Consider the following 25634-nt stretch of genomic DNA (forward strand, 5'->3'; position numbering starts at 1 on the left):
ACCTTTGCATATTTCCATGGCAAAGGCCCAGCTTTGCATGAGGGCCCCACTGCACCTCGGGGGGACCAAACAGGCCCAAAATAGCCTGCAAAGACACAGCATTTAAAAAAAAAAAAACCCTACACCACAGAAAAACCCACACCAAAAAAAAAACATTTTGCAATATCTGCTATAGCAGGGCTGAGCCACCAGCTTGTTTTTGGTAGCGAGGTCCTCGCCAGCACTGCAGGAAGCTGTTGCCTCTCCCCTGCCTTGCCCTATCTGCAGTGTGGCTTGATGGCCCATAGGGCTGGAGCCACCCTCAGTTTTTGGGGTAGGGAAGAGCTTTGCCCCCCAGGCAGGGGATTTTCCAGTCAAGGCTCCCACAGCAGAACTGGTCCTGGCAGGAAGAAGCTGTTAATCAAAGCCCTGCCCAAGCAAGGTCTGCCCATAACCGGGCTGCGCTCTCCAGCCCCAGGCAGGCTGTGCACTTCCTCCCTCCGCAACCTGCAGGAATTGAAACTCAGAGGCCACAGGGCAGGGGACAGTCTGGGGGAGCAAGATCCCCCTAAAGAGGCCTCCTCAGCCACTGCAACCCCAGCTTGCTCTGCCCAGGCGGAGGAGGGACAAGACTAATGCTAGATGACTAAAGCCACACAAGTGTCCCCCCTGTCTTGGGAGGGGCAAGGAGCACAGCTCAGCCCCAGGCTCGGGGAAGAGTCTCCTCTCCTCAAGGCTGCAGGCCCCTGCCTTGCTGATACAGGGGGTGACAAGCCCCAGCTGCCAAGGGCAGACCCCCAGAGAGCCACAGCACACCTCAGGGCACCGCAGGAAAAGCTGTTTCGGAAGGCACAGGCACTGAGCACAAGGTGCCTCGCAGAGGACTTTCCCCACCCACATACACAGTGAAGAAAAGACCACCTCAGCAGGTAGCAGCTCCAAGGAGCCCTGACGGGTGCCACAAGACACCCAGAGCAGTTTTCTACAGCCCGCAGAGGCTTTCTAATAATGATGAGGCTGTGGGACACCCCAGAGACAGCATCCATGCAAAGAGGCCCACATCAGCAAAGCAGAGCAGGAACACGTAGCACATCAGCATCTCATTACAGCAAGTGGCAACTTTTATGTTAGACGATTGAGAACAAGACATTTATTGACAAAACTAAGTGCTTGTTCAGCAAACAAGCAGGCCTGACAATAGCACCATCTTTCAGCTCTCCACTTGGGTTTCCATCGGGCATCACTCAGGCTGCAGGTCAAGAACCACTGATGGGCATGTTCCTCGCTGTGCAGGACCTGGTCCCACAGAGTAGAGCTCCCCAGGAGCCAACCGGTCCATGGCCACAGGGCATGAGGCAGATGAGCACTACAAGCCCACTGAGAAGCAACGCTACCAGCTGGGGACCAGGGACCAAGCCCAGGGCTGGCACTGACGGACTTGCACAAGCTGCAGATCCAAGCCGACACGTTTTATTCTGCTCCAGAACATTTACATTCAAACATCAGCTTTGTTCCACTCATGGCTTAGAGCATCAAAATGAAAGGAAGACAAGGAAGTGACTGATACAGACTTCCGCAGCTCCCTACCCACTCGAAGGGCTAGAATAACCAAAAAATTTAAAGTAAAACACAAACATCAACTGTTGCCAGCAAGCTGTGGGCGCAATGAGAGTCCACCAGGCCACTGATCCTTGCTACACTCCCTGGCAATGTTGCTCAAGTACATCAGAGAAAGGCTTGTTTGGGTCAAGGCAGGAGACGGCTTCGCCACAAAAATGCTACTTCACATGAGGCATGAAGTACAGTGCACCCATAATCAGTTCTACCACATTCAAAATTCCCCCTTTTTGTATCATTAACTCTGTAAAAATGTACATATTCTACAGATTTATACATATTTACAGGTTTTCTACAGCCTCCCGATTCCATGTGGGGTTTTACATACTTACAAATGTACTCCCTATTTTTAAACTGCCTGTGTGTGGTGAGTCACATCAGTGTAGCCAAGATCAGCCAGACAGGCCAGTGTGGCTGTGTCACAGCTGGTGGTGGCTACTGCCCTGAGCCGTGCTCACACCCCCCACACCCCAGCCACTCCTCTGCCTGCTCAGTGACCTGGCTGAAGCCCTGCGGGGAAGGAAGGGGCCATGCAGGGCTCCAGCACCCCATGTTCTGGCAACAGGTTGCGCATCTTGACTTCTGGCACGGCTCTACCACTTCTGGAGGGCGGATGCATGCAGAGCCAGCAGCGGCTGAAGGCCTGCTCACCAGCACACCTGGGGCAGGCACGGGCTCACACAATGCCCAGCATTCAATGCTTCTGCTCCAACAGAAAAGCCGCAAGTTTAAGCGGGACACCAGCAGCAGAAGATGCTATTTCCAGAAACCCACAACCACAACTCTGAAACATCTGCTCCATGTACAGCTGCCGTGCCAAGCCCAGGCGGCTTCAGTCCAGACAAGAGCTGCTGGTGCTCACTGGCTTGCTGCTAGGCAGATCGGCTCCCTCCAGGATAAAACTGAAGCAGTCCACTTGAGCTTTCTGTCATCATCCTCTTGAAGGAAGCAGAATATCAATTCTTCCACTTTCTGTTCCCAGAGCAATAAATCCTCATCGGTACCCACAATCTGACCAGATCACACCTTCCTTCTTAAGAAAGGATTGCTCATAGGATCACTACATATTCTCTTTGGGTCTCTCAAGTCCAGCTTCATAAGTATTCACAGGAGGAAGTGATCACCTCACCAGCCCCAAAGAGAGCTGGGCCACCCAGGGTTTTGTCCCTCTGCAGCATACCCTGGCTCACCGGATCATGTAGGCCAAGCTTGCTCCCAGTCCAGCCACGCCTGCAAACGCCATCAGTACATTTCTGATGCTGCCTTCCAGGTCCTCGACTCGAAAGAAGTCAACAAAGCCCTCCTAGGAGAAAGAAGGGAAAGTCATTTCCCCACCAATGACCCTTTTTTGGCAGGAAGGCATGGAAAGCCTTTTTCCCCAGCAGAGTGGGCTGGGGGACAGCCGACCCAGCACACCCACCAAGAGTGCTCCCCCACACTCAGTACAGCCACAGCCTGACCCACAGAGGTAGCAATCAGGAGGCAGCACCAACACAGCTGTGGACCAGCTTCAAGCAAGCTCAGCACACCCAGGATTGAGTTGGCCGTGGGAATGCTGCCCCCACCACACTGGGCAGGGCACATTTTTAGTTCAAGACTGCTTCAGGCAGCTCATTGTAAGAAGCCTCCTGAAACAGCAGAACTCCAGCTAGACGTTTCAGACTGTGGTTTTAACTGGAACAGTGAGTCATCTCTGTGCTTTGCTGACACATGTGGTTGTCAAGTGAGCAGGTCACAGAAATAGGAAAATACTGGATTGTTCCGAAAAGCTCACAGTGCTCGGACAGGCAGTGACTCACCCAGCCTCCCTGGCTCAGCAGCCACTCGCGCTTAGATGAGACGAGTGCATCCGTGATGATCCCTGCCAGCGAGCTGATGCACCTCTCCTGGTTTATGCTCTTCAGGTGTTTCGCAACAAAGGCACCAAACGAGATGAGCGTCACCACTCGACCCCAGTTTGTTACTCCATCACTGAACAAGTGCGCAGCCACTTCACACACTGACTGCAGATCTTCCTCTTTCTGGATTTCCAGCTTCCGAAGCATTCCTGCAAGAGATGCTGGTTTAGAGACAGGCACGCACACGACACTGAATAGCCCCAAAGGCCACCAGTGAGAAGCAGCAGCCCCCACACTCTAGGTCCAAAAGCTCCAAGAGTCACAGCAGAGTGTCAGTGGTGGACAGCAAATACCTGCCTCCTTCTGCAGAGGGCTCTGCTGCTCACACTTGCACAAGCCAGACTAAAAACCAGACCATAACCCGTTTCTAGTTCCTTCTTCCCCACCTTGGCCACAGCTGCGATCTCTGTGCACGTCACACTGCCTTATCTCACAAGGGCTTTAAAGCACATAAGTCTGTTTGCAGCCTGGTGCAAACCCTGCCCCTTGAACTGAAACAAAGGACAGTCACCTACAGCCAGGTAGATGTGTTGCCATTTTATTAATGTGGTTTTAGTGACTAAAACAACAGAACTCCCCAGTTTGGCCTGCAATGCCCCCTCATGAATAAGCAAACAGGACAAGCCTTTACGAAACTGAAAGGCATTGCTTCTTGTTGCTCAAACTAACAGGAAGCCTTCCTGGAGCCAGTTCCTCTTCTGCACACACGAAGGTAACCATCCCTTGAGAAGCCTCAGATACCAATGCCAGCTTGCACTGGTCTGAACATTCCACCCAAGCATGGCTCATTCAACAAACACATCCGTGCATTTGGCCAGGGTAACTGAACCCACAGACTTCCACATCAGCACAGCTAAGGGCACGAGCAAGAAACTGAAGCCCTTTGTGGTAACAAAAAGAAACCAAACAAACCTGGAACATCAGCCTGCAAGAAGGAAGGCATTTTACCACATGCCGTCTCAAGAGGAAATGCAGACATTACCCTCCTGTGCCAGGCACCATCCTGATCTGGGATCAGACAGTGCAGCATGCCAAAGGTAGTCCCAGCACAAGCCCCAAGACCAGGAGCCCAGCCCCACCACCCCAATGGCTCAAACTAGCCCCAAAACAGCTTATTTCTGAGGTACACAAAAACGGGTCAAAATGGTCGGTTCTCACTTCCAGTCCACTCGCTCATCCAAGTCCAGGCACTGGGGCTCAGGTTTCTATGACTATTCTAGGACTCATCAAAAGTGGGCAAAATGCACTAAAATAACTGTAACCCAAGCACGTTGTCCAGGAGAATTTCTCCCCCAGAAACCCTGTTCCACCTGAGCCAGGGGTGTGAGCAGTTTGAACTCCTGAGCTAACTAATCTTTGGACGTTTAGGATTATTTGCACGTAGTCATGCTGAGCAAAGCAGGGTGCAAGGAGGAACTGGGGCTAATCTGTAACTACATTATCTCCTCTGCACACGTTACCAGCGGTTTTTCCACCTCCCGATCGAACAAAGTTCAGTTTCGTTTTTTAATCGCTTCTCAGCTGTTTTAACTCCCTCGATACCAAGGGTCACATCCCATCCGCTAAGTGGCCCGGCTCAGGCGCCCCCTCCCCCCCTCGCTGGGGCGGGGCGGGGGGTGGCCCAGAGGCCTCGCTCCAGCCCCAAGGGCCAGCGCCGGCCCCGCAGCCCACCCACCCTGAGGGCCCACACACACACGGGGGCAGGATCCCCCGAGGGACCCGCATCCCTGGGCCACTCTTCGCGCCCCCGCCCCGCACAGTGCCCGCTCCCCGCCCGCCGGGGGGAAGCCGGCCGCCACTCACCCTGGAAGGCGAGTTCGTGCTTCTGCATGACGCCGTCGCCCACCCTCCGCAGCGTCTCCAGCGCCTTCTCCATGATGGCATCGCCCGATCCGCCGGGCCGGCCGGGCCCGCCCAGCAGCCCCGGGAAGAGCTTCTTCGCGACGGGCTCAGCCTCGCCGGCCGCCTCCCGCAGGTAGCGACTGATAAGCTCCAGCGAGTCGTGCCGCAGCCCATCGGGCGTCTCCGGCGGCTCGGGCGGCGTACCGGGCAGCGAGTCCCCCGCCGGGCCACGCTCGGCCTCGGGCTCGCAGCCGTCCAGCTCCTCCTCGGGGCTCCACAGCGCGCCCGGCCGCGCCGCGGGGGGCAGCGCCGCGCAGGGGGCCGCGCCGCGGGCAAACAGCGCGCGGGGGGGCTCAGGGCGGCCGGCGGCGGCCCAGGCCCCCGCGGAGCCAATGAGGGCACGGGGTACCTCAGCGGCGGCTCCGGGGGCTGCGGCGGGTGGCGGCGGGGCCGGGCCCCCTCCCGGCGAGGCCGGCGCCAGGGCCGGGCCGCCGCCGCAGTAGAGGTTGAAGCCGATGACGGCGTTCCGCTTCACAGCAAACATGGCGGCCAGAGCGCACCGGTGGCGAGCTGCGCGGGCGGGAGCGTCGCTGCCGCTTATATGGCGGCGACAGGGGCGGGGCGCGGCGGGGGCGGGGCGAAGGCGCGCCGGTTCCGCTTCCGGCCCCGCTTCCGGCCCGGCGCTACGGGGTCGGGGGTTACGCCTCGCCGCGTCTTTTTGGGGTGAAAAAGGGCAAAACAATCGCTGCTTCTGCGGAGAGGCGCCTCTTCCGCCGGGCCTTGCTGCGGCCCCGACACCCTCCCCCAGCCCTGCCAGGCCCCACACCGGGTACCCTCCCTCCCCTGCTCTGGCCCCCCCGGCCCTTGGAGCCGTGTAGGCTACCTCAGTGCTGGTACCACCCCCCCGCCCAACACCACCAGGCCCTGCCATGCCCCACCCCGACCCCCCCAGCACCACGGGGTGCTGCAGTGCTCCAAGTCCTCCCGGCAAAGCTGGTCTCCACCATGGCCGCCCCCCTCCGCCAGCAGTAGGCACTCAGTCCTCGCAGCTTGCACCATTTTCTGAGGGGCTGCATGTCCCTCCCCTGCCTCAACTCCTGTTCTCTTTCAGTTTTTTGCAAAATAAAGCATCCCCTGGCAAGCCCGCGAGTGTGCAGCCAGTGGGACTGAAGCCCTCGTACACATGGAGCCAGGATGCCAAGTGTGATGTGCTCTGGTGAGACACTCCACCACCACCCCCAGTGCTGCATCCAGCTCTGGAGTCCTCAACACAGGAAAGACTGTTTGAGCAGGACCAGAGGAGGCCACAAAAATCATCAGAGGGCTAGAACGGCTCTGCTATGATGAGAGGCTGAGGGAGTTGGGGTTGTTCAGCCTGGAGACGAGAAGGCTGCACGGAGACCTTATTGCAGCCTTTTGATACTTAAAGGGAGCTTATAAGAAAGATGGGGTCAGACTTTTTAATAGGGACTGTAGCGATAGGATATGGGTTAATGGTTTTAAACTAAAAAGGGGAGATTCAGACTAGGTATAAGGAAGAAATGTTTTACGCTGAGGGTGGTGAGACACTGGCACAGGCTGTCCAGAGAGGTGGTGGATGCCCCATCCCTGGAAGCTTTCAAGATCAGGTTGGACGGGGCTCTGAGCAGCCTGGTCTAGTTGCAGATGTCCCTGCCCATGGCAGGGAGTTGCACTAGATGGCCTCTAAAGGTCCCTTCCAACCCAAACCATTCTATGATTCTATGTCACTTCCCACCTGCTTGGCATTTTACCTGCAACTGTCTGGTTGAAGACCTCTCCGACGTGGGCTCACTTAGCTGGACATTCATGGGGAACTGTCCCATTTCTTCCAGTCAGCGGTGGGCTGCCTCACATCTCTCCCGTTACTTGCAACCTCCTTGCATCCACAGGCTCTGGGAGGGCAGCGGGCCACATCTGGCCGGGGCGGGTTGTGAAAGGTCTGGTGGGTGCCCCGGGAGGCCAGACCTGCCCTGACATGACCCATCACCTGGGGCACCCCAGGGGCACTTCGGCCAGCTTCAGCATCGTTGGGGCACCAGCTCTCAGTTCCGGTCTTCCCTTGCCACAAGCCCCTCCTTCACCCCCTGGGTCTGAGCCTGATGCCCTCAAAATCTGCCCTGGTTTGGGCAAAACTTGGCTGGGGAAGAAGCCACAGTGATCTGTGCCAATGCGGGTGGATCAGACACTCCCCGGAGAGGGAAATGCCGTGGCTTTGCTCTGGGGTGGTAAGAAAGGAAAGGAGGTCTCCCAAGCACCCCTTTGCCAGACCCCTTGCTAGGGCCGTGTCCTGGGGACTGCACTCTGCTCCACCCCCGCCTCTTCGAAAGGCTGGGATGGAGGGAGGGGTGCAGGTGCAAAGGTGGCTGCCGTTCTGCAGAGCTCACCTGGAGGGATTTCTGCCTGAGGAGCCAAGAACCACTGCAGCTCAACCCACTCCACCCTCAGGGCCTTTTTGTGCCTAACCAGTCCAAGACACCGGAAACTGGGATTTGAGGGCCCCAGAAATCACACCCCAGTTACCCTCTCTGAAGGCAGGGCAGGGTTTCCCTGCAGGCCCTGACGGCAGGCAGGTGGCCAGGCTGGCAATGCCGGGGAACACGTGCTGGGGCCTCTCTGCACCACCGCTCTGTCCAAAGGCCACCCACACACCCTGTGGCAGCAGAGCCCCAGCCCCCACCTGGGAAGGGGACATCAGCCCCAGGTCACCCAGCTGACGCACCACAGCGTCACAATCTGAGATGTGACGGGAGCCAGAACCTGGGCCAGGACCCAGAGCATGGCGGGGGGAGTGGGGGGTGGGTGTGTGTCTGGTTTCCCACCTGCCCCACAGGTGGGCTTGCTGCTGAACCCTGAACAGCCCTGTAAAAGGGACCCAGGGAACTCCTGCCCACCCCGACAGCAGGGCCTCAGGGGCAGGCAATCCTTGGGATTTGGCAGAAGGAACCCCAGATGTGGGGATAAAATGCCAGATGTGGTGAGAGAACACCAGCACAGCTCAAATAGGGCTTTCTGCTCCAGGGAGGCAGCAAGGACACAAGGAGATGCCACCACAAAGCAGCACCTCTTTGCGCAGTGTTTTTGGGGACAGAAACCACAGCAAACTCAAGCATCGGTCACTGTCCGGAGCACCGCTGTGCACCAGCAGGAACCACAAAGGAGGAAGCTGCAGTGAATCCCATGCCCCAAAGTGCTCTTGCCCCAGATCTTACAAGAAACGGGGATGTGTATCCACCCCGGGTGCCCCTTCAGCAGCTCCTTTCCCAGCTGCCACCCCCACAGACCAGGGCAGGAGTGCAACCAGGTTGCACTGGGGTCCAGCAAGATGAAACCCAGTCCCCTCAAAATCCTTCCCATGGCCCCAAGGAACATGTCCTTGTCAGGAAGCAAATTCTTGGCATTGGGAGCGATAACAGAGGTGAGTTCAGCTCGCTCTGGCAGCTGGGGCAGCGCCCAGCAGATATTTCCCAGGCAGTTCTAAGCTTTAAAGCACAAACAAACACCAGCACATACTTGGCACCAGGCTGGAACAGTACGTCCCTGTGCAAACACCCAGCCCGGGCTCCGGCTGTGGGATGGGCTTTAGGGGCTGTGAAATTGCCAACCGGGGGTGGAAGACACAGTGCAGAAGCTTCAGGCAGCCCCAGCGAGGGTCAGTGGGTTTATCTGAACAGTGGCCCACCCTGGTGACGCCATCAGCCGGGCTGTTAGAACTCTAGAAAGGAAGGGTGTGACGTCAAGGCTTGAAAATCCCAGTTAAAGCCTCCAGGACGGCTGCCAGTGGGGACAGAGGGAGCCACAGCGGGGCGGTGTGGGAGGATGACACTGTGGGACAGCCCTGACACCTGGGGAGGGCACCAGGAGCCCCTGCCCCATGGCATGGAAGTGGGGGGCAGGGATTTGTTTTGAAGGCAGGAGGATAAAAACCACCTTCCCCGTGCTCCCTTCCAAGTCTCTCAGCTGTGAGCCAAGGTGGCCCCTGGCCCCTGTGGCTGCACAATGGACCCCACGGCCACCCAGCCCACACACATCGATACACCCCATGGCCCCATCGCTGGGTGATGGCACCCACACACCCCATACCCACCCCGCAGACACCCCAGAGCCCTACATATACCCCAGGGCCACATGGCTGGGGGACAGCCCCATGGAGAACCCACAGCCCAGCACACACACCCCATAGGCCCCATCACCAGGGGATGGCCCTACGAACACCCCGCAGCCCCACTGCCAGGGGCTGGCTCCCTGCACAGCCCATAGCCCCACTGCTGGGGAACAGCCCCACACAAACCTGACAACCCCATTGCTGGGGGTCAGGTCTCCCTACACCCTATAGCTGGGGATGAACAATGGGGTACACCCCATGTCTCCATTGCTGGGGGACAGTCCCGCACACACACACTCCGTGGCTTCCGCACAGCCCACAGAGAAGGGTACCACACTGCTCAGATATCCGGGGGGAGGGGAGGTGTTGCACAGCATTAGCTGAAACAAGCCCTGGAGGAGGAGGAAAAAGAAAGGGCAGGGGCTTAGAGCCATTTCGCTGAGGCCCATCGGGGTCTCTCCACATGCCCTCTCCCACCCAGTGCCCATCCCTGAGGTGCCCTTGCTGCCTGCCCAGCTCTGGGGGGCAGAAGGGAAATAACCCTGCGCCACGGCTCCTAGCCTTGTATGGAATTGCTCTCTGGTTCTCATCCTGTGTTGTCACAGTCGCTTCCCCCTCCTGCGCAAGCATGTCTGGCATTTCCGGAAAACCAGGGAAAGATGTGGTTCAAGCCGTCCCCTCCCTCTGCCTCCCCTTCAGCACAGGGACAGCCCCCAAGCTGCAACACCCTTTGCATTCTTCAATATATTTCCCCTTTCGGTTTTTGTGTTGGTTTTTTTTTTTTTTTCCCCCCTCTTAAAACCAAGCAGAGCACTCTAGAAGAGAGGAGAGATGAACATGTAAAAAATTAGATATATTTTTATATATATGATTCATATCTATTTACAACATGGCTGGGACAGCAGAACATCCAAGGAGGTTGCACAGCCACTGCCAGCGCAGCCCTGGCCAGGCCACACAGGGTCTGGAAAGGTGAAGAAGGTCCGAAGCATGGACCCTTGGTTACAAGTGGGCAGCCCCCAATCCGGCTACACTTCCTTGCCTGCTCCACAAAGAGAAAACTGTCCTCTGTGGCCACAGGGCTGGCAATGGAGCCCTTTGCTCAGAGTGCCACGATGAGTGGAGCTGGACTGGCTTACTCCAAACTACCTGAAGGCAGACGCACGCATTCAAGCACACCCTTGGCAAACACCCTCCCAGCAAGCAACACCGTGTTCCTCGCTCCAGCCAGCAGCGGGAAAGCACGATGAGTGAAACAGGTTCTCAGAAAAGCCTGAGTCAGCCAGCTAAGAATGCACATAAAGCCATGCCCTGCCTTGGTTTCTCCTGACCTGATGGAAATCCCTCATTTAACAGGAAAAAAAAAAAAAAAAAAAGAGCCCACTTGACTTCTTTTTGACCACATGCCTTCAAACCAGGCAGGTTTAGTGCTGCCCTGGCACGGGTACGCTGAGACCTTCCGCTGCACAGTATGGGAGGCCACTTTCATCTCTGCTGCATGAGAAGGGGACATTATATGCACGGAGTACACACACCATTCTGCAGGTTGCAGCTATCACACCAACCCTTCCCCACACCCCCCTTTTTTTTTTGTTTGGTTCTTTTTTTCAGGCCTGGAACAAAGAAAAGGCAAGAAAAAAGGGAGAAAAAATAATTAAATCCAAGCTTGGGGTGCCTGACACTATCAACACAGGTTTGCCTCTATGCTCCTCTCTTCCTAATCACTACTTTCTCCATCTCCAGTGCTTTTTTTCCCTTCTAGGGCAATTATTCCCAGTCCTGCTTCTCTCCCTCCAAAGATCAGCTCCCAAGAGCTCACATCTGCCTCACCAGCTGCTGCTGGCCCCCACTTTGCAAGCACCAAAGCCTGGGCATCAGGCAGGGGCTGTACACGACCAGCCTGTTTGGCCACACTCTCCTGTGTCCCAATTGCCCTGCTGCTGGTGGGATTCAGCTCACCACCTTTTGCTCTCCACCCAGCAGCTGGAGGAGGAGCCACTTCTCACCACTGCCAAGGCAGCCTCACTGGCCAGAGAGAAACTGTCCCCAAACCCTCTGGGACAGCTGCGAACCTCCCACCGCACCCCTCCGTCACAGCCGTGCTCAGATGCGCTGTGGTGGGGCTCTACCCCCAAAACAGCAAACGTCTCATTGCAGCTCAAAGCCACGAGGACTGTTTCAAACACTGTGGCCCCTCTCCTGCAGCCATCAGACATGTCCCCTCCTGTGAGCTCAGCTGCTTTGTGCAAGCAGGTGACAGACCCCAGGCAGCTCAATCCAGCAACACAGCCACGTAATTTTTTTGCATATCAGCTAATTTCTTGACTTAGAAACTCTAATGCACACACCTAACTAAACTTCCAGATCATGTATCACACCTTTTGCTCATCCGGTTCTTCCTCTGCAGATACCTGACACCTGAAAAGCATTCACATGCCACAGCTCTGAGCTCTCCTCTCCTACCCGGTGCCAAGCAAACAGCAAGGGACTCTTCTGAGCACTTTCCTGCTTCTCCTGGGGCTGCTTGACTCTCCTAGTGAGGAGACAGCACTTCAGTAGCTCTGCAAGCATGAAAATTAAGGCAGCAAACCAACTCACTAAAAGGAACGGCCCAATCAAATCTGCCTGTGCGTCCCAGGCTACTGGCACCTCTCGCTCACCTTCTCGGTTTGGGTGTGTTTGCTGTAAATACTCAAATAACTAGGTGGATTCTGGTGCTCCCGTTCCTATGGTACAGTGAAGTTCAATCCATTTAGCCAAAAGAAAAAAAGAAAATAGTAAAAAAACCCAGCCTGTGAGTGCAGGCTACCCTGCCAGCTTGCTGGTTACAAGTGAGGATTTTCTCTGCGGGAGGTCCTGTGGGGTGGGGATGTGGTCTCCTGTCACCAGGTTCTTGTCTGGCCCCACGCTTGGCAACTGCTTGTTCTTCATCTTTGCCTTGGCCATGTTGTAGTCTCCAGAATCAAAGTATTTTTGCTGGAAGAGGGAGAGGAGTTTGGGTTACTATGATTTGGAGGAGTCTGGGGACACAGCAGAGATACAGACACCTGGCCACAAATATGACCCTTTAAGGAGCTGCTGAGATTGCTCAAAACCAGGTCACCAAAACGTCACACAAGGGGAAAATCCAAGCAAGGGAGCCTGACCCGATTTAAAAGGCCTTTAACACCCACCCACAAACCCCAGAGTGACTCAGACCTGCCCCAGCTGGAAGCAGCCTTGCCCCACAGCAGCTGCCTGTCTGACCTGAGACACTGGGTGGCATTTCTTCCCTTTGACCCACCTTTGGGTGTTTGTAGCCTGTGAACTTTCACTGCTTGGCACGGTGCTTTCTGGGGAAATACCAGGTTTGTCCTACTCTGTCCTTGCACCGCACTCAGCATGACAGGGCTTCAATCCCAGTCCAGTGACCACCAGATAGCCGAACGCAGGCACAGCCGCATCAGCAGATGCCTCTAGGTGGAGGTTCAGCTACAGTGGCAAAACCAGGGAACTTTGCTGATACAGTTTGTCCTGGTTTGGCGACCAGATGAGCCAGCGTGACAAAGGCAGGATTCGCTCCGCAGGGAGCAGAGCCTGGCTGGCACCAAGGCCTTCGCCAGACTGTCCAGGCTCCCAAAAGCTGAAATGACGCAGGGAAATGCCCGCGAAGACGTGGCTGGGGGACACCTCCCTGCTGCACAACACCACCAACCCAGGGCTCAAAGGGCATTTCGTTCCCTTATCACACACGTCACCATGGGACTCTGCATTCCTTCACAGTGCTGCTTCACCCCCCGCCGCAGCACAGGGAAGGCTGAACACCAAAGCAGAGCTTGGGCTGGCGCTACAGACAGGGCTTTGCTGGGCACAAGGGGCTCTGAAGAGCCCAGTTGTGCCCCATTGTGCCATCAGGCCCCAGTGAGCCCAGTCCCGACCAAAAGCCCTTCCCAACTTCAGCACCAAGCCCTACTTTCTGAGTTTGCTTTAGGAGCTGGTACCTAAAACAGTCCTGGTGATCATGTCAACAGCGAGAGCGAGTGTGCACAGCGGCTGCTCAGAGGGGACAGCTGTCAATACAAGCTGAAAGGGAAGCGGCAGGACAGAGCCAAACCGTGTGCAGTGCGATAGAGACACCGTGAGCTTAGAGCTGGGGAAAGCACATGGCCACTGACTGCCAGCAGCTCAGGAGGGATTTATGTTTTCTGCACCAGCCTCCACAAGGAGGAGAGCCAGCAGTGACAACCCAAGCAGGCTGCAGATGGCTCTCAGAGAAGGATTTAGTTACACTTCCAGGGAGCACAGTCAGAGGGTTGGCTTTTTACGCTGGTGCCAGCAATGGAGATGCAGCCAGCTGACTCGCTGGCGTTCTCAGTGCCCTTTGCACCAGCCCAGAACCCAGGCAAAGTGCAGACCAGAGAGAAAAACTCAGGCCTGCAGCATCCCAGTGGCCCACTGAACCCACGGAGTACAACAACAGGCAGGGGGGTATTTATGCACTTGTTTCACCTCTAGACTCCAGGTTTCGGGCCAGGGTGTGGATGGCAGGGTGGGATCAACTGCTAGGGGAAATACACAGAGCAAAACCATCCCAAGAGGCAGCAGGTTTTGGGTTCTGAGCAGGCACAAGCCCTTCCTGCTTGACCACAGCAGCCCTCACTGCTTCAGGCTTGTGCCCACTGGGTACCACGTGCGGCACAGGCACTAAAAGGAGCCTGGCCAATGGGTTCAACAGACTTTTTGACCTGGGGAATTTTGGTGTGATTCCCCTGGCCTGGTTGGAGCTTGGCTGCCTGCGCCACTGAGGAAAGAGAGGGCATGGACAAGCCAGGGCTGAGAAATAAATACCCCTTTCTGCAGTCTCTTCATAAGGAAGTCGGAGCCACCGGGCTTCTGGCCTAGGTTGGGGTATTTGGCCTTCAGTTTCGCCTCTTCCGCTCTCTCAGGGTTGTCTGTTTCCTTCTCTTGCATGTCCTGAATAACAAAGAGGGGATGGAAAACCCTTCAGCCCCACAGAAAAACACACACCTGCAATGCCATAACACAATATTCAGCAGCATGTCCAAACCCCGGCACCTGGCTTGCCAAGCAAGGTGTGGTCCCATGGAAAACCCAGATGCACTCAGAATACTTATAAACACCTTCCCAGCCAGAAACAGCTTCTACCTCCAGTACATGTGGAAACAGGCTGAGACCCTCTCCCTGCCTCCTTCCCAGCAGAAAGCCCCTGCAGGCACTTGTGCTGATATTTGGCTTTGCAAACTAGGCTTAAAACATCACTGCACACCACTGCTGGACAAGCATCTTCCCCTGACCAGCAACAGGTCAGACCAGCATCAACAAAAGTTAGTCCAGAGCTGCCCAGTGAGGCAGGCTGCGGCAGTGCACTGCTGCGCTGGGAAGGTTCAGCCTTGCAGTAGAGCCAAGACAGAAGAAACCCTTCTGCTCCAAACCCAATTTATCGGGAATGACAACTGACACAGGCAGCAAAGCAGCATTTTAGCACCTGTTTCACTATCACAGGAGTTTCAGGATGTTCTGGGAAGCCGCCCAGCCTGCTCAAAGCCCGGGACCCCTGGGGTCGCCTGGCCCCTCTGCACAGCCTTTGAGACACCTCCCCAGACCAGGTTTTGAAGAAGCACCAGCTAAGCAACGATGCCCAAAGGGGAGCTCCCAGTGCAGGGCTTGGGATCTACTCCCCAACCACCAGCCTCTCTCTTCAGGGATGTGCATTACCCTCTCCGGGGAAGGGCTGCAGGTCTGGGGGCAGGAGCTTCACTCTGTGGTGGGAAGGAGTCAGAGTCCCAGCAGGGCCTGGAAAACCTCACCCACAGCAAGGCCGAGCTCTGGCTGGCCTCCTTCCCAGCTCCAAGGGGAGCACGTCATCACTAGCCACCTCCACCAGCAGCCACCTGGGGCCAAGTCACTGTGCAAGTGCAAGACGCTGTTTCACGGGATGTTGGCAAGGTGTGTTTTGCATCAGTGTTCCCTTTCCAGCACGGACAATGTTAGCAGACTTGACAGCGGCAGCTCTATTCCTGCCAGCCCGGACGCACCGATGGATGCCACGTGCATCTTCTCCCCAGTCCTGAACCACTCCCAGACCACCAGAGATGGCATGCTCCACACAATAAGCATGGCAGAATGCTGCCACCGTGAGCCTCCACCCCATCTGTGAAACAGGAAAGCCCTCAGTGTCGACCAGACCAGCAAGCTGGCAGGATGCAGGTGGGAGTCATGTGGGATGGGAGTCCTGGGCTCCCCAAGGACAAGGCACTGAAGCTCAGCCTGGTGGCGTTAAGGGGACGTGCTCCTGAGCGTTCAGCTGCTGGGACTTCCCTTCCCAGGTGGCCAAGTGTGGAGCTGGAGCCCACAAGCCCCCAGGTTGGAAACCATTGCCGGCACTGCAAGAGGTTTCCAGTGTGATCTTCCACGAGTGCTGACCCAGGCGAGCGCATGGCTGCGGCACTGGGGGCCAGCTCCCCACAGAGGCTGCAACAGCACATGTGCAAAGGCTGCCATGAAACAGCTCCTCGGCTGCATCTCAAAAAGACAAAGCAAACCTCAGTTAATGGCAGTTCCTGACAGTCACAACTGGGACAACTGGAGCTGGGAGCAGCGGCATGATGCGCAGGCTCAGCGCATCCCACTCCGAGCACCAACCATGCAGGCTCCACACGCCCCCATGCATGGGGGTCCCCAGGGGATTGAAGGGGGGAGCAAAGGCGGGGGAAGGTGCCGAGAGTCTTGTCACGATCTTCAGCTCTTGCGTGCTGCAGGGCTTCGCCCACACACGGCCTGAAGGAGCCTGGCTCTTCTTACGCATCTCCATGACAGCTCCAGGAATAAGAGCCACGGCCAGTGCACACCACTCAGCCCTGCAACAGAGCCAGGCACCCCGCGAGCCCAAATATCAGATGGGTCACGGGAGGTTTTGGCAGCAGGAGCCAGAGCTTTGCCTGCTGTGGCCCTTCCATCATCTCACCCTGAACTTCTCAGTTGTTCATCTCCAAGTCTCCTTCCTCCCTGCCTGGCTGCTAACATGACTGGCTCCTCTCACCCCGCTCGCTGTCTGGGGTGCACCACTGCACCCTGCTGCTCGCCCACCTCGTGGGCACCACCTCTTCTGCAGCACCCGGCAGAGCCAATGCCGCACCAGCATCCTTAACACCTGCCAGCAGATCCAGGGGCCGCCCACGGCAGCCCCTCTCAGCACGTCCCACCACGGGAGAGCGCCCACCACCTTCTCCAGGTGCCAAAAAGGCAGCACATCTGCCTCCCTCCTACGCCCACCCCCGGAGATAAATTAACACCAGGGGAGGGGAAAAAGCTTCTGCTGCGACATCTGAGCGAGGCCCAGCTGGCCACAGGAGGACAGGTGAAGGTGGCCAGCTGCGGGGGCAGCAGCAACTCTGCCTGTGCCCGGGAATGGGCCCGACTGCCCCGTGGGGGCTCAGGCTTGCGCCGGGGGACGCAGAAGCCGCTCGCGCTGCCTGGAACCATCGCCCAGCCCCGCTGTTTGATGCCAGCTTGGCTCCCCCGTGCCTGCAGGCAGCTCTGCCCCACCGGGGCAGCCAAGAAGCCACAGCCAGGGCTCGTCGCTCATCCGCTCAGCCCCCGCGGTAGTCTAAAGGGGAGACCCGGGGGGGCTGAATCCACGCCGCTTTTCTGGAGGGCTGCGGCACCCCGCATGCCCCTGCCCCAAAAGGGCCTCACCCAGCGGCGGACGGGGCAGTCGGGTCCCCCCGAACCGCGCAGCCGGGCCGGGCCCCTCGGCCACCGGGCGCATCCCGCTCCCCCACCCGGACGCCCCCGTGGGCCGCATCCCCACACCCGACAGCTCCCCCTTCCGCCCCAGCGCTTCCCAGGACCCCCACCCAATGCTCCCTGGTACCCACAAGCCCCCCTCCATCCCAGAGCCCGCTCCTCCCAATGGCCACAACCCCAGAACCCCACAAGCCCCCACGCACCCCCCACGCCGCCATCGAGACCGAGCTCGCCCACCAGCCCCGCCGGAAGTCCAACCGTCACCAGACCTACAGCCAATGATACACCAGCATTCATCAGAAGGACAACAAAAACAACCAATCCGCACATAGGGCTGTGAAGAGCGACGTACGGCCGACCCAATGGGAACGGGGCCGGGCCCACCCCAGGGTTCCCCACCTGTTTCTCCTGTCCAGTGTCCTCCGCGAGGACGCCGGTACCGAGCGGGGCTGCCATGGCGAGGGGGTGCCTCCGCGCTCCCTCCGCGCCCCGCGTTCCCTGCGCTCCGACCGGCCCCGCGCTCTGCTCCAAAATGGCCGCCACCGCCCCCTAACGCCTCAGCTGCGTGACGGACAGGCGCGGTGCCCAATGGGCATAGGGAGGCGGCCGCGGTGACATCATACCCGACCAACCAACGCCCGCGGAGGGGGTGGGGAGAGCGCGGGGCGGGACCGCCCCGGCAGGAGCGGCCAGTGGGAAGTGAGGCAGCACCGCTTGGGCGGGGCGGGGGGCCCGGCCCTCCGCCTCTCTCCTACCGCGGGGCCCCCGCGGCCGCTCCCGGCGCTCCCGAGGGTCCGGCGCCCGCAGCACCAGCCTCCACCGAGGCACGGCGGGGAGAGGCGCCTCTGTTGGGAGGCGGCCGCCACCCCCCGCGGCTCTTGGGGACGCCCTGGCAGCGGCCACCTGCAAAGGGAACGGGAGAGCCCTCGGGGACTGGAGGCAGACGGAAGGCCCGGAGGGGACGGGCCCGTGGGGAGGCAAAGGGACGCCGGGTGGTGCCACCTGGCTGTTGCCACCGGCAGCCCGAGGCACACCCCGGGCCTGCGCCACACGGTGGGGGGACGGGATGGCTCTGGGCCCCGCCGCGCACAGGCACAGCACCCGATGCAGGCAGGGAGCGGCGGCCGAGACCCAGCAGGTCCGCGCTACAAGCAGCACCGACACTCTGGGGAGGCGGAGGACGCTGCCGCGCCCCTTCAAATGCAAACCTTGTTGTTAGAAAGCACAGCTGGACCCACTGCAGCTGTGGATGACAGATTTAAATACCCACCACTCCCTAGGGCTGCAGGGAAATGCATTAAAATGAACCACAGGACATTAAAGTGGTGGAGGAAGGGGGGTGGGCGGGGTGGGGGTATGTGTGTAAAAAAAAAAAAAAGAACCAAAATCACCGTTTATCTTTTCCTCTTACTTAGAAAGAGCAGGTGTGCAATGGGAACAGCCTGGGACAGGGCTCCACAGTCTTTGCAGAGCTGCTCCTCAATGGCTACGCATGCCAGCTGGCATGTGGGGTGGCCCCAACCGCCAGACACCCCCGGACCAGCCCCCTGCCTGCTCCCCTGCCCGCTCCCCTGCCCGTACCTGCCCCAGGAGGATGCTGGCGTGCCCTGCACGGGGAGCTGCGCTGCCCAGGCAGCGCAAAGGCAAGACCTGGGTGTGGGAGAGGGAGCCATGGAGGTGGCCAGACAAGCCATCTCACCAGGAGCACACGGGGAGCACAGGCTGCGCCACAGTCCCACTTCTGCTGGGATTTGACCTGTTTCTGCCAGGGTTTGGCCCATCCACGCAGCTCAGCTCCTGCACGCAGAGGCAGGGCTGGGCTCTGCCACCTCCCAGCTCTGCACTGGTCCAAGGAGGAAGCCCACTGGCAAGGAGCACTGGAAGGGGAGCGACAAGCCACTGCCACCTCTCCCTGGAGGCACTGGCCTATGGAGGAGCGTGCGACCTGCCCACATAGGTGGGCTCTCACCCTCCCACCCCTGCCCAGGGGGGGAGAGCGAAACCCGCCCCCAGTCTCCCCACGCTGAGCCTACCCACTACTGCAGGAACTCCACGCCCAAATACCCCTGGCCTCACATCAAGGTGGGGTGAGGCTTCCCCATCTGGTTTAGCAAGTCTGGGGGATTTTTAGGACTTATTGAAGGCTGCCAGGACAGCCCAGATCATTTCTGCACCCCTGGCTTTGGCTGCTTCCACCTCGGGGTCCATATCGAGGAGGTCCTTGGTCCTGTTCATTGCCACATCGTACTTGTCATCTGCCAGGCTGGCAAAAACGTTCTCCAGCACATCTGAGGAGTGGGCCAGCACCAGGAGAGCCAGAGTCCTGCGGTCCATGCGGCGGGGGTCATTCACCCACCGCTCCAGCATGCTCTCCTGGAGCTTCTTCACCAAGCGCTGCTTCTCGGTGGCGTTGCTGACAGGGTGGGTGGTCATGTCGAAGAGCAGGAAATTCTGCTTCTCTGTGGTGAGAATGCCCTTCTCCACCAGCGCCTTGGCAATGCGCTCGCGCACGTTCCTCAGCTGGTACTGCAGCTTGAAGGGGTTCCAGGTCTCTCCTGCAGGACAGGAGACCCCACTCAATGCCGGGGCAGCAACAGCTTTGCCACCCAACCCCAGCACCCAGGTTGCTTCCAGCCCAGCTTGCACGACACCAGTCCCTACCACAGGAACCTGCTTCCTCCCCTTGGCCTGACTCTGATTTGCTTCTCCCATCAGTCCGAGCTGGCAAAACTCCCTGCAGCCACAGGGCACAGCAGCCTGGAACAAATCCCTTTGGAAAGCCCCTTCTACCCGGGATCTTGGACCCCAGACTCAGTGAAGACTCATCATAAAAAAAGAGGCAATGGGGAAAAATGTCCAAGTCTTCCACCAAGCTCCCAACAAAAAGACCTGGAAACCATTCCCTGACCCCACATTCAGCCTTTCCCTGTTCTGCTGTCAGTATTCTGCCCATCTCCAGTGAAGTGAGGGGAGGGCCAAGCCATGGAGAGGGGACAGGAGGCAGAGAAGGGCCCTGAGGAAGCTGGGGAGATGGCATCTCTAACTGGCCCTACCAGTGAGCAGCTCTATCCAGGTCTGCACTGTTTCCGCAGACTCCACGGCCTTGATGTGTCGGAGGGTCTCATCCAGCAAGACATCACCAGTCGGTGTGTCTGACTTCAAGAGCACCTGGAAGGACAAAGTGGAAACACAAGTGTAGGGCTGGACACGGACATGCTGCTCCCTTCCTGAAGGATGGCGCCAGCCCCGCATGCATCACTGCTTCAGCAAAGCTTGCTGCCAGTGGGCTCGGCTGGGGTGGACAGAGCCCCGAAGCCTGTCAGGCCCCCAGCCCGGCTCCTGTGGCACCTTCACCTTCCTTTCCAGCAGCCTCTTCTTCCTGATGGAGAGCGGCTCCAGGTGGATCCGGCCGCGCAGAGCTAGCTCGATGAGGATGCCGCCCCGCAGGCCTGAAGAGATGCAGTCGTTCCAGAAGGAGGTATAGCCCTGGGAGAGAGAAGATGGACAGAAAGGGGAAAAGAGAGCTGCTCAGCTCCTCCCCAGGCAACTCTCCCAATTCCCATTAACAGCTCTGCCTCCCAGGCCAAAGGGAGAAAGGGGCTTTCCCCACCAGGTGAAAAGTGTCCGGCAGCCCCAACTAACCCCCTCCCTGCCCAAATCCTCCCTGTAAATTGAGCAATTCAGGCCATGCCCTTCCTGCTGCACCCACAACCACCTGACACACCCCAGCACTGGCCAGGCAGCTATGCCCAACCCTGTATCATAAAAAAAATCCAAGCAAGAATGAGAAACACAGGGCCCTTTCCCCTGGCAAGCCCCTGGCCACAGGAGGACATTGATGCTGCTGTGGGGCTGCAACCAGCGACGTGAGCTCTGCTCTGCCCTGCCTCAGACATGTCCAGGGGAAACGGGAGGTGAAATCTGCTCTTCTTTTTGAAGAGAGCCCCCGCCAGCTCCAGGTATGCCCTGAGAGTAATTAGCTGTGCGAAGAAATTGCTCATCAGGCCCATGAAGAAGTTTCCCCGCTACCCACAGCACCGTCCCACGGGGTGCAAGCTGTAGCAAACCCCAGCTCCCACCACAGGGCACAAGAGCTTCCCCAGCCCCTCACCCACCCCACCCTCATCTCCCCCCGCCTTGCTCAAATCTTTCCACAGACTTCTGCAAGTGAAGAGATTTCCAGCCAGGGATGAAGGACAGGAAAACACATCCCTCCTCCCTGCCAAGAGAGGGTACCTTGGACCTGGTGTGCAGCAGTTCAGGTCCCAGCAGCGGGGCAGCGCTGGGGCTGCAGCTGACTGCATCTGCTCAGTCTCGGCATGTTGCACTCCTGGCGCCAAGCCCTGTTCTCTGAGCTCTCCACGGGACAGGGTCCTCACCCCAAGAAGCACAAGCTCTAAAATCAAGGCATTTAGCAAAGCAACAAGAAGGTGCAGACGTCTGGAAAATACAGCCCACAAGGAACCAGCAATTGAATCGGGGGTTTTTGTCCAGGAAAGAGAAGACAGAGGGAGAACAGGATAAGGGGGGGGTCAGACACACAAAAGGCAGCACCGACAAGGAAGGGAATGGCCAGTTCCACTGTGCATGGGACAGAGCGGTGGGCTAAGATTGTAGCCAGAGGGGTTGGAGCTGGCACCAGAAAGAAATAACTGTCTGGACAAGAAAGCCCAGAACGGTTCACCCATGGAGGAAGGGAAGGGAAGTCTCTGTCCAGTGAGGTTTAAGAATATTCAGCTGATGCTTCTCAGGAGGGAACTGACCCTGGTTTGAAGCAACAGGACAGCCTAGGTGACCTCTCCGTTCCCTTCTCGTCTTTTATCGCCTGATCAGAACAAAGCCCGGTTGTTCTGGCCTGATGACTGCTGCATCATGGCACAGACGCAGGGCGGCAGTCCTTGGATGGCAGGGCGAGCGGGGCAGGCAGACAGCAGGCAGGGCTGCAGGGAGAGGCTTGTCCAGGCGGGCAGTGGGGCTGGGAACTGGGAACCTTAGGATGGGCCCAAGGGAAGGGCAAGCCAAGTAGGATGCAGAGTCACAATGCGCTTATTTGCAGGGGGACACCGATACACCAGAAATGCTACAGCTGTTCGTTCGTAAGTCCCTTTTCATTGCTCTTTTTCTCTGGAGGGAATGTGGGGGAGGAGAGAAAGGGCAGGTCTAAAAAGCTACCAGGAGACTGCAGACAAAGCAAAGCAACCTAACAAGCCCCTTTTCCTAAGGAAAAAAGGCTGAGAACATGCAGCCCTCTGATACGGAAGTTTTTGCAGTCCGTATGGGTAAATTCTTGTCCCCAGTGTGTCTGTTTATGCGGTCCTTCTGGACACTGGGTTGCTCAGCTTCTGTAGCACAGCGAACCATAAAAGAAATTAAAATCTTTATTTGCTTTCTTCACTTCCTTGTGAGAAACAACAAAGCAACCCTTCATCCCTGCCCTGCTGATTTATGTCCCTAGGAGACGCAAAGTTCTTTGCACGTGCCCTTCAGGAACAACTTCTCCAGAAAACAGTGTGGAGGTGACCGAAAGTTTCAATTCGCTGGACTGGAAAGCATGTTACCCTAGAAAATTTTAAGGGGTCTGAAATCAAACAAGTCAAAAGGTTCTGTGTTACTTTCAGCTTCTGGAATCAGACTGGTTACAAATGCCAGGCCAGTGTGCAACCGGTTTCTCCTAGACAGACACACTCATACTTAAAATAATGAAATTATGCTGTCAGCTCATTGGATTTGGCTAAAATTGTCTTTTTTTTCCCCCCATCATCAAACCATGAGTGAACAACAGAGCTGGGACAAACCCAATGCCTGGGAGCCCAGCTCACAGCCAGGCTACTGCTGCCTCTGGTCTTCCTTCTGAGATGGAGGAATGTGGAAGGACAGGATTGGAGGGAGGGAGGAAAGGTGACAAGTTTTTTCTATATTTATTGTGCTCTCCTAACTTCCTGGTGGCTGAAGGGCCATTCCCAGCATTTCAAGCCAAGAAAGTTAAAGGTAGCCCAGGAAGAAAGCAGACCATGCACGCTCCTAGGCTGCTCTCAAATATTTGCTCCAAAATGATTTGCATGATGTTCTCTTTATAGCCCGGCTCTGCCGTTACTTCCTTTTGGGCTCAGCAAATCCTAGTTCTTATCCGGTTTCATTAAACAGAACGGCTACAGGCCTCTGTCACTCACCCAACCCACAGCTCCCCCCCTTGCCAGATCCCTGAGCGTGGTCCGCGTAAGAAGCCATGGCCTGAGCGAGTCTAGTGAGAGCAATGCCTCAGCTCAGGCTAACTCAGCAGCAGCAGGGCCCTCCAGAAAAAAAGTTCAGGCACCCCACAGGGGCTTAATTTCAACCCAGAGAAACAGATGAAAAGAAGGTGGCTCATCTAGCACAGCTTTGACGTGTCTCCTTTCCTCAGCGCGGGAGCCAGGCTCATAGGAAGAGTGCTACTGGAGCTGAAAAACCTGTGTTTAAGGCTCTCCTCTGCCATTATCATCCCAAGAAGCACCTTGGGCAACTGATTAGCTTCCCCCGGTCTTGATTTCCCCAACCGCTTGACAAGAATCGCAGCATCAGATTCCCCCAAAGATATCAAGATGATGCATGCACTGAGGAAGGCAAGGCACGCAACACAGCAGGTAAGAGCCAAGCAGCTCGGAGAATTCAGTGCAAGATGTCTTCTCCTTTCCCCACGGCTCGTTCTAGGCAGACTTGAGAAACAAGTTCCTACCAGCTGATAAGCACAAACCAATTCAGTTTGACCAGGGTCCCTTTCCAGCAGAGAACAACCCCCTGAAAATAACTGGCTGGGAAGTTCATCTCCTGCTGCCACAGAAACCCACTGAACGGACACATTTGGGCAAGACGAGCGCCCAGTGAAGAGACTCCCACCCAGCCCCACTCCCCCAAGCCTGGAGCTGCACGGTGCCATTCCTGCCCAGCTAAGGAAATTACCGGCCTGAAAACAGACGTGGCTCCTGCCTCCTTTGCCATTGCTGTGTTCAGACCCATCCTGCGCCTGCTTTCAACTCCTGGTCCCGCTGCCTTCTCCCACCTCGCCCTCTTCTACCAAAACCTGCCCCCGCTGTTTTTCACATCAATTTTTAACAAAGTGGAAACAGTGCTCAGTGTCTCTGTTTCAGCTGATGGTTTTGGATAGGAAATGCACTTGGGCTAGGAAAGAGGACATTTACCATCTGATGCACAAGGTGAGGCTCCTTTTACCCCACATCTTTGACCCTGGCAAAGAACAAACCCCCCTTTGCTCCGCAGATGTCAGTTAGCACAATACCCTGAGGCACCCTCACCTCCAGCCACTTCTTACAGTCGCCGTGGCAGGGCTGGCGGGACAGCACCTGCAAGCAATCTCCACAGCTCAGTTTAAGCGACAGACGAAGGTGGTTTGAGCTGAGCAGGCTGGCTTTGTTGAAGACGACTCAGAGGAACTCGTACGATCCCTTCTGCTGCTCACCGAGAGCCTCACCTCCAGGTACGTGGAGGCAGCGCTGCACGCGCAGCCACCGGAGACACCTGCCTTACCTCCTTGTCCTTCAGCCCCAGGAGCAGCACCTCCTCCATGAGCGTGAGGCGGATGTCTTTGGAGTCATCGGGATCATCATCATTCAGGTTTCTGTCCGCAGCCCCATCTTCCTCGCTGTCAGGCTTCTTGTCCGAGTTCCTTCCCGCCTCAGCACGCCGTCCTCGGTGTGTTAGCGTTGTCATCTCCCCCTCCAGCTGGGCACATGCAGAGCCAAGGTCTACCCCGTCTCTAAACACAACAGACTATGACAGTGCCAAGCCCCAAAAGCAAAACCCCAGCCTCCAGGGAGACACAGACAAGGACAAGGGACACATGCCCTTTCTACCCAGGAGTTTTCAGCTCACCCTTCCCAGGGTGGCTGTACAAGAGTCACCGATAGGCAGCGGCCATCTGTCACCTAATGACGTGTTTGAGGACGTAATTACACCTTCAGGGAGAGGGTGGGAGATCTGAGCCGCAGCCAAGCCCCTTCACCCAGGGGACCTCCCGGCAGGGTCCCGCACGCAGTCGGGACGCGGGACACCCGGCGGCATCCCGGGGCGATGCAGAAAGAGCACCTTCACTTGCACGGTTCTCTTTCTCACCTCCCACCTTTTCACGGAGGTTGGGCTGTGCCTGCGGGTTCGCACCGCCGGCCTGCCCGCCCCCCCCCCGCCCCCCCCCCCCGCCCCCCGCACGACATCCCGCAGGTGGAACAAGGGGGAGCGCGGCCCCCCCCCCCCCCCCCCGCACGGAGTTTCAGGGCTGAGAAACAAAACCCGGATTCGCGTTTCCCCCCGGTCTCACCCTGCGCGGCGGGTCCTCCCCAAACCTCCCCCGCTCCTTTCCCCGCGACGGGGCTTCGGGGCCGGGGGCAGCCGGGAGCTGCCCGGCGCCTCCCTGGGCTCCGCCGACCCAGCCCGGTGCG

At 57.6% G+C, this 25634-nt stretch overlaps 3 protein-coding genes across 5 annotated transcripts; all 3 read right to left on the reverse strand.

Annotated features, from left to right (window-relative positions):
• Positions 1–1433: 1433 nt before the first annotated feature.
• MCL1 (MCL1 apoptosis regulator, BCL2 family member) lies at positions 1434–5929 on the reverse strand. Its single transcript, XM_064475035.1, has 3 exons — positions 5298–5929; positions 3396–3643; positions 1434–2899 (listed from the first exon to the last, which is right to left on the reverse strand). The coding sequence occupies exons 1-3, from the start codon at positions 5878–5880 to the stop codon at positions 2783–2785; spliced, it is 948 nt and encodes a 315-aa protein (XP_064331105.1). The 5' UTR covers positions 5881–5929; the 3' UTR covers positions 1434–2782.
• A 4362-nt stretch (positions 5930–10291) lies between these two features.
• ENSA (endosulfine alpha) lies at positions 10292–17771 on the reverse strand. Of its 2 annotated transcripts, XM_064475039.1 has the most exons (4): positions 17605–17755; positions 17409–17474; positions 14287–14412; positions 10292–12435 (listed from the first exon to the last, which is right to left on the reverse strand). In XM_064475039.1, exons 2-4 carry the CDS (start codon positions 17421–17423, stop codon positions 12265–12267), a joined length of 312 nt encoding a protein of 103 aa, XP_064331109.1. In that variant the 5' UTR covers positions 17424–17474; positions 17605–17755; the 3' UTR covers positions 10292–12264. The 2 variants fall into 2 exon arrangements, with proteins under 2 accessions (XP_064331109.1, XP_064331108.1); XM_064475038.1 differs by lacking the exon at positions 17409–17474 and having other exon boundaries at positions 17605–17771.
• Positions 17772–18482: 711 nt separating this feature from the next.
• Positions 18483–25628, reverse strand: GOLPH3L (golgi phosphoprotein 3 like). Of its 2 annotated transcripts, none has more exons than XM_064475036.1 (5): positions 25514–25628; positions 24727–24955; positions 20560–20691; positions 20259–20373; positions 18483–19760 (listed from the first exon to the last, which is right to left on the reverse strand). In XM_064475036.1, the coding sequence occupies exons 2-5, from the start codon at positions 24907–24909 to the stop codon at positions 19333–19335; spliced, it is 858 nt and encodes a 285-aa protein (XP_064331106.1). In that variant the 5' UTR covers positions 24910–24955; positions 25514–25628; the 3' UTR covers positions 18483–19332. The 2 variants fall into 2 exon arrangements, with proteins under 2 accessions (XP_064331106.1, XP_064331107.1); XM_064475037.1 differs by having other exon boundaries at positions 24727–24921; positions 25514–25590.
• Positions 25629–25634: the final 6 nt, after the last annotated feature.

The sequence above is a fragment of the Phalacrocorax carbo genome, chromosome 28 (genome assembly GCF_963921805.1).
Source record: "Phalacrocorax carbo chromosome 28, bPhaCar2.1, whole genome shotgun sequence".
In the NCBI taxonomy this organism is placed as follows: domain Eukaryota; kingdom Metazoa; phylum Chordata; class Aves; order Suliformes; family Phalacrocoracidae; genus Phalacrocorax; species Phalacrocorax carbo.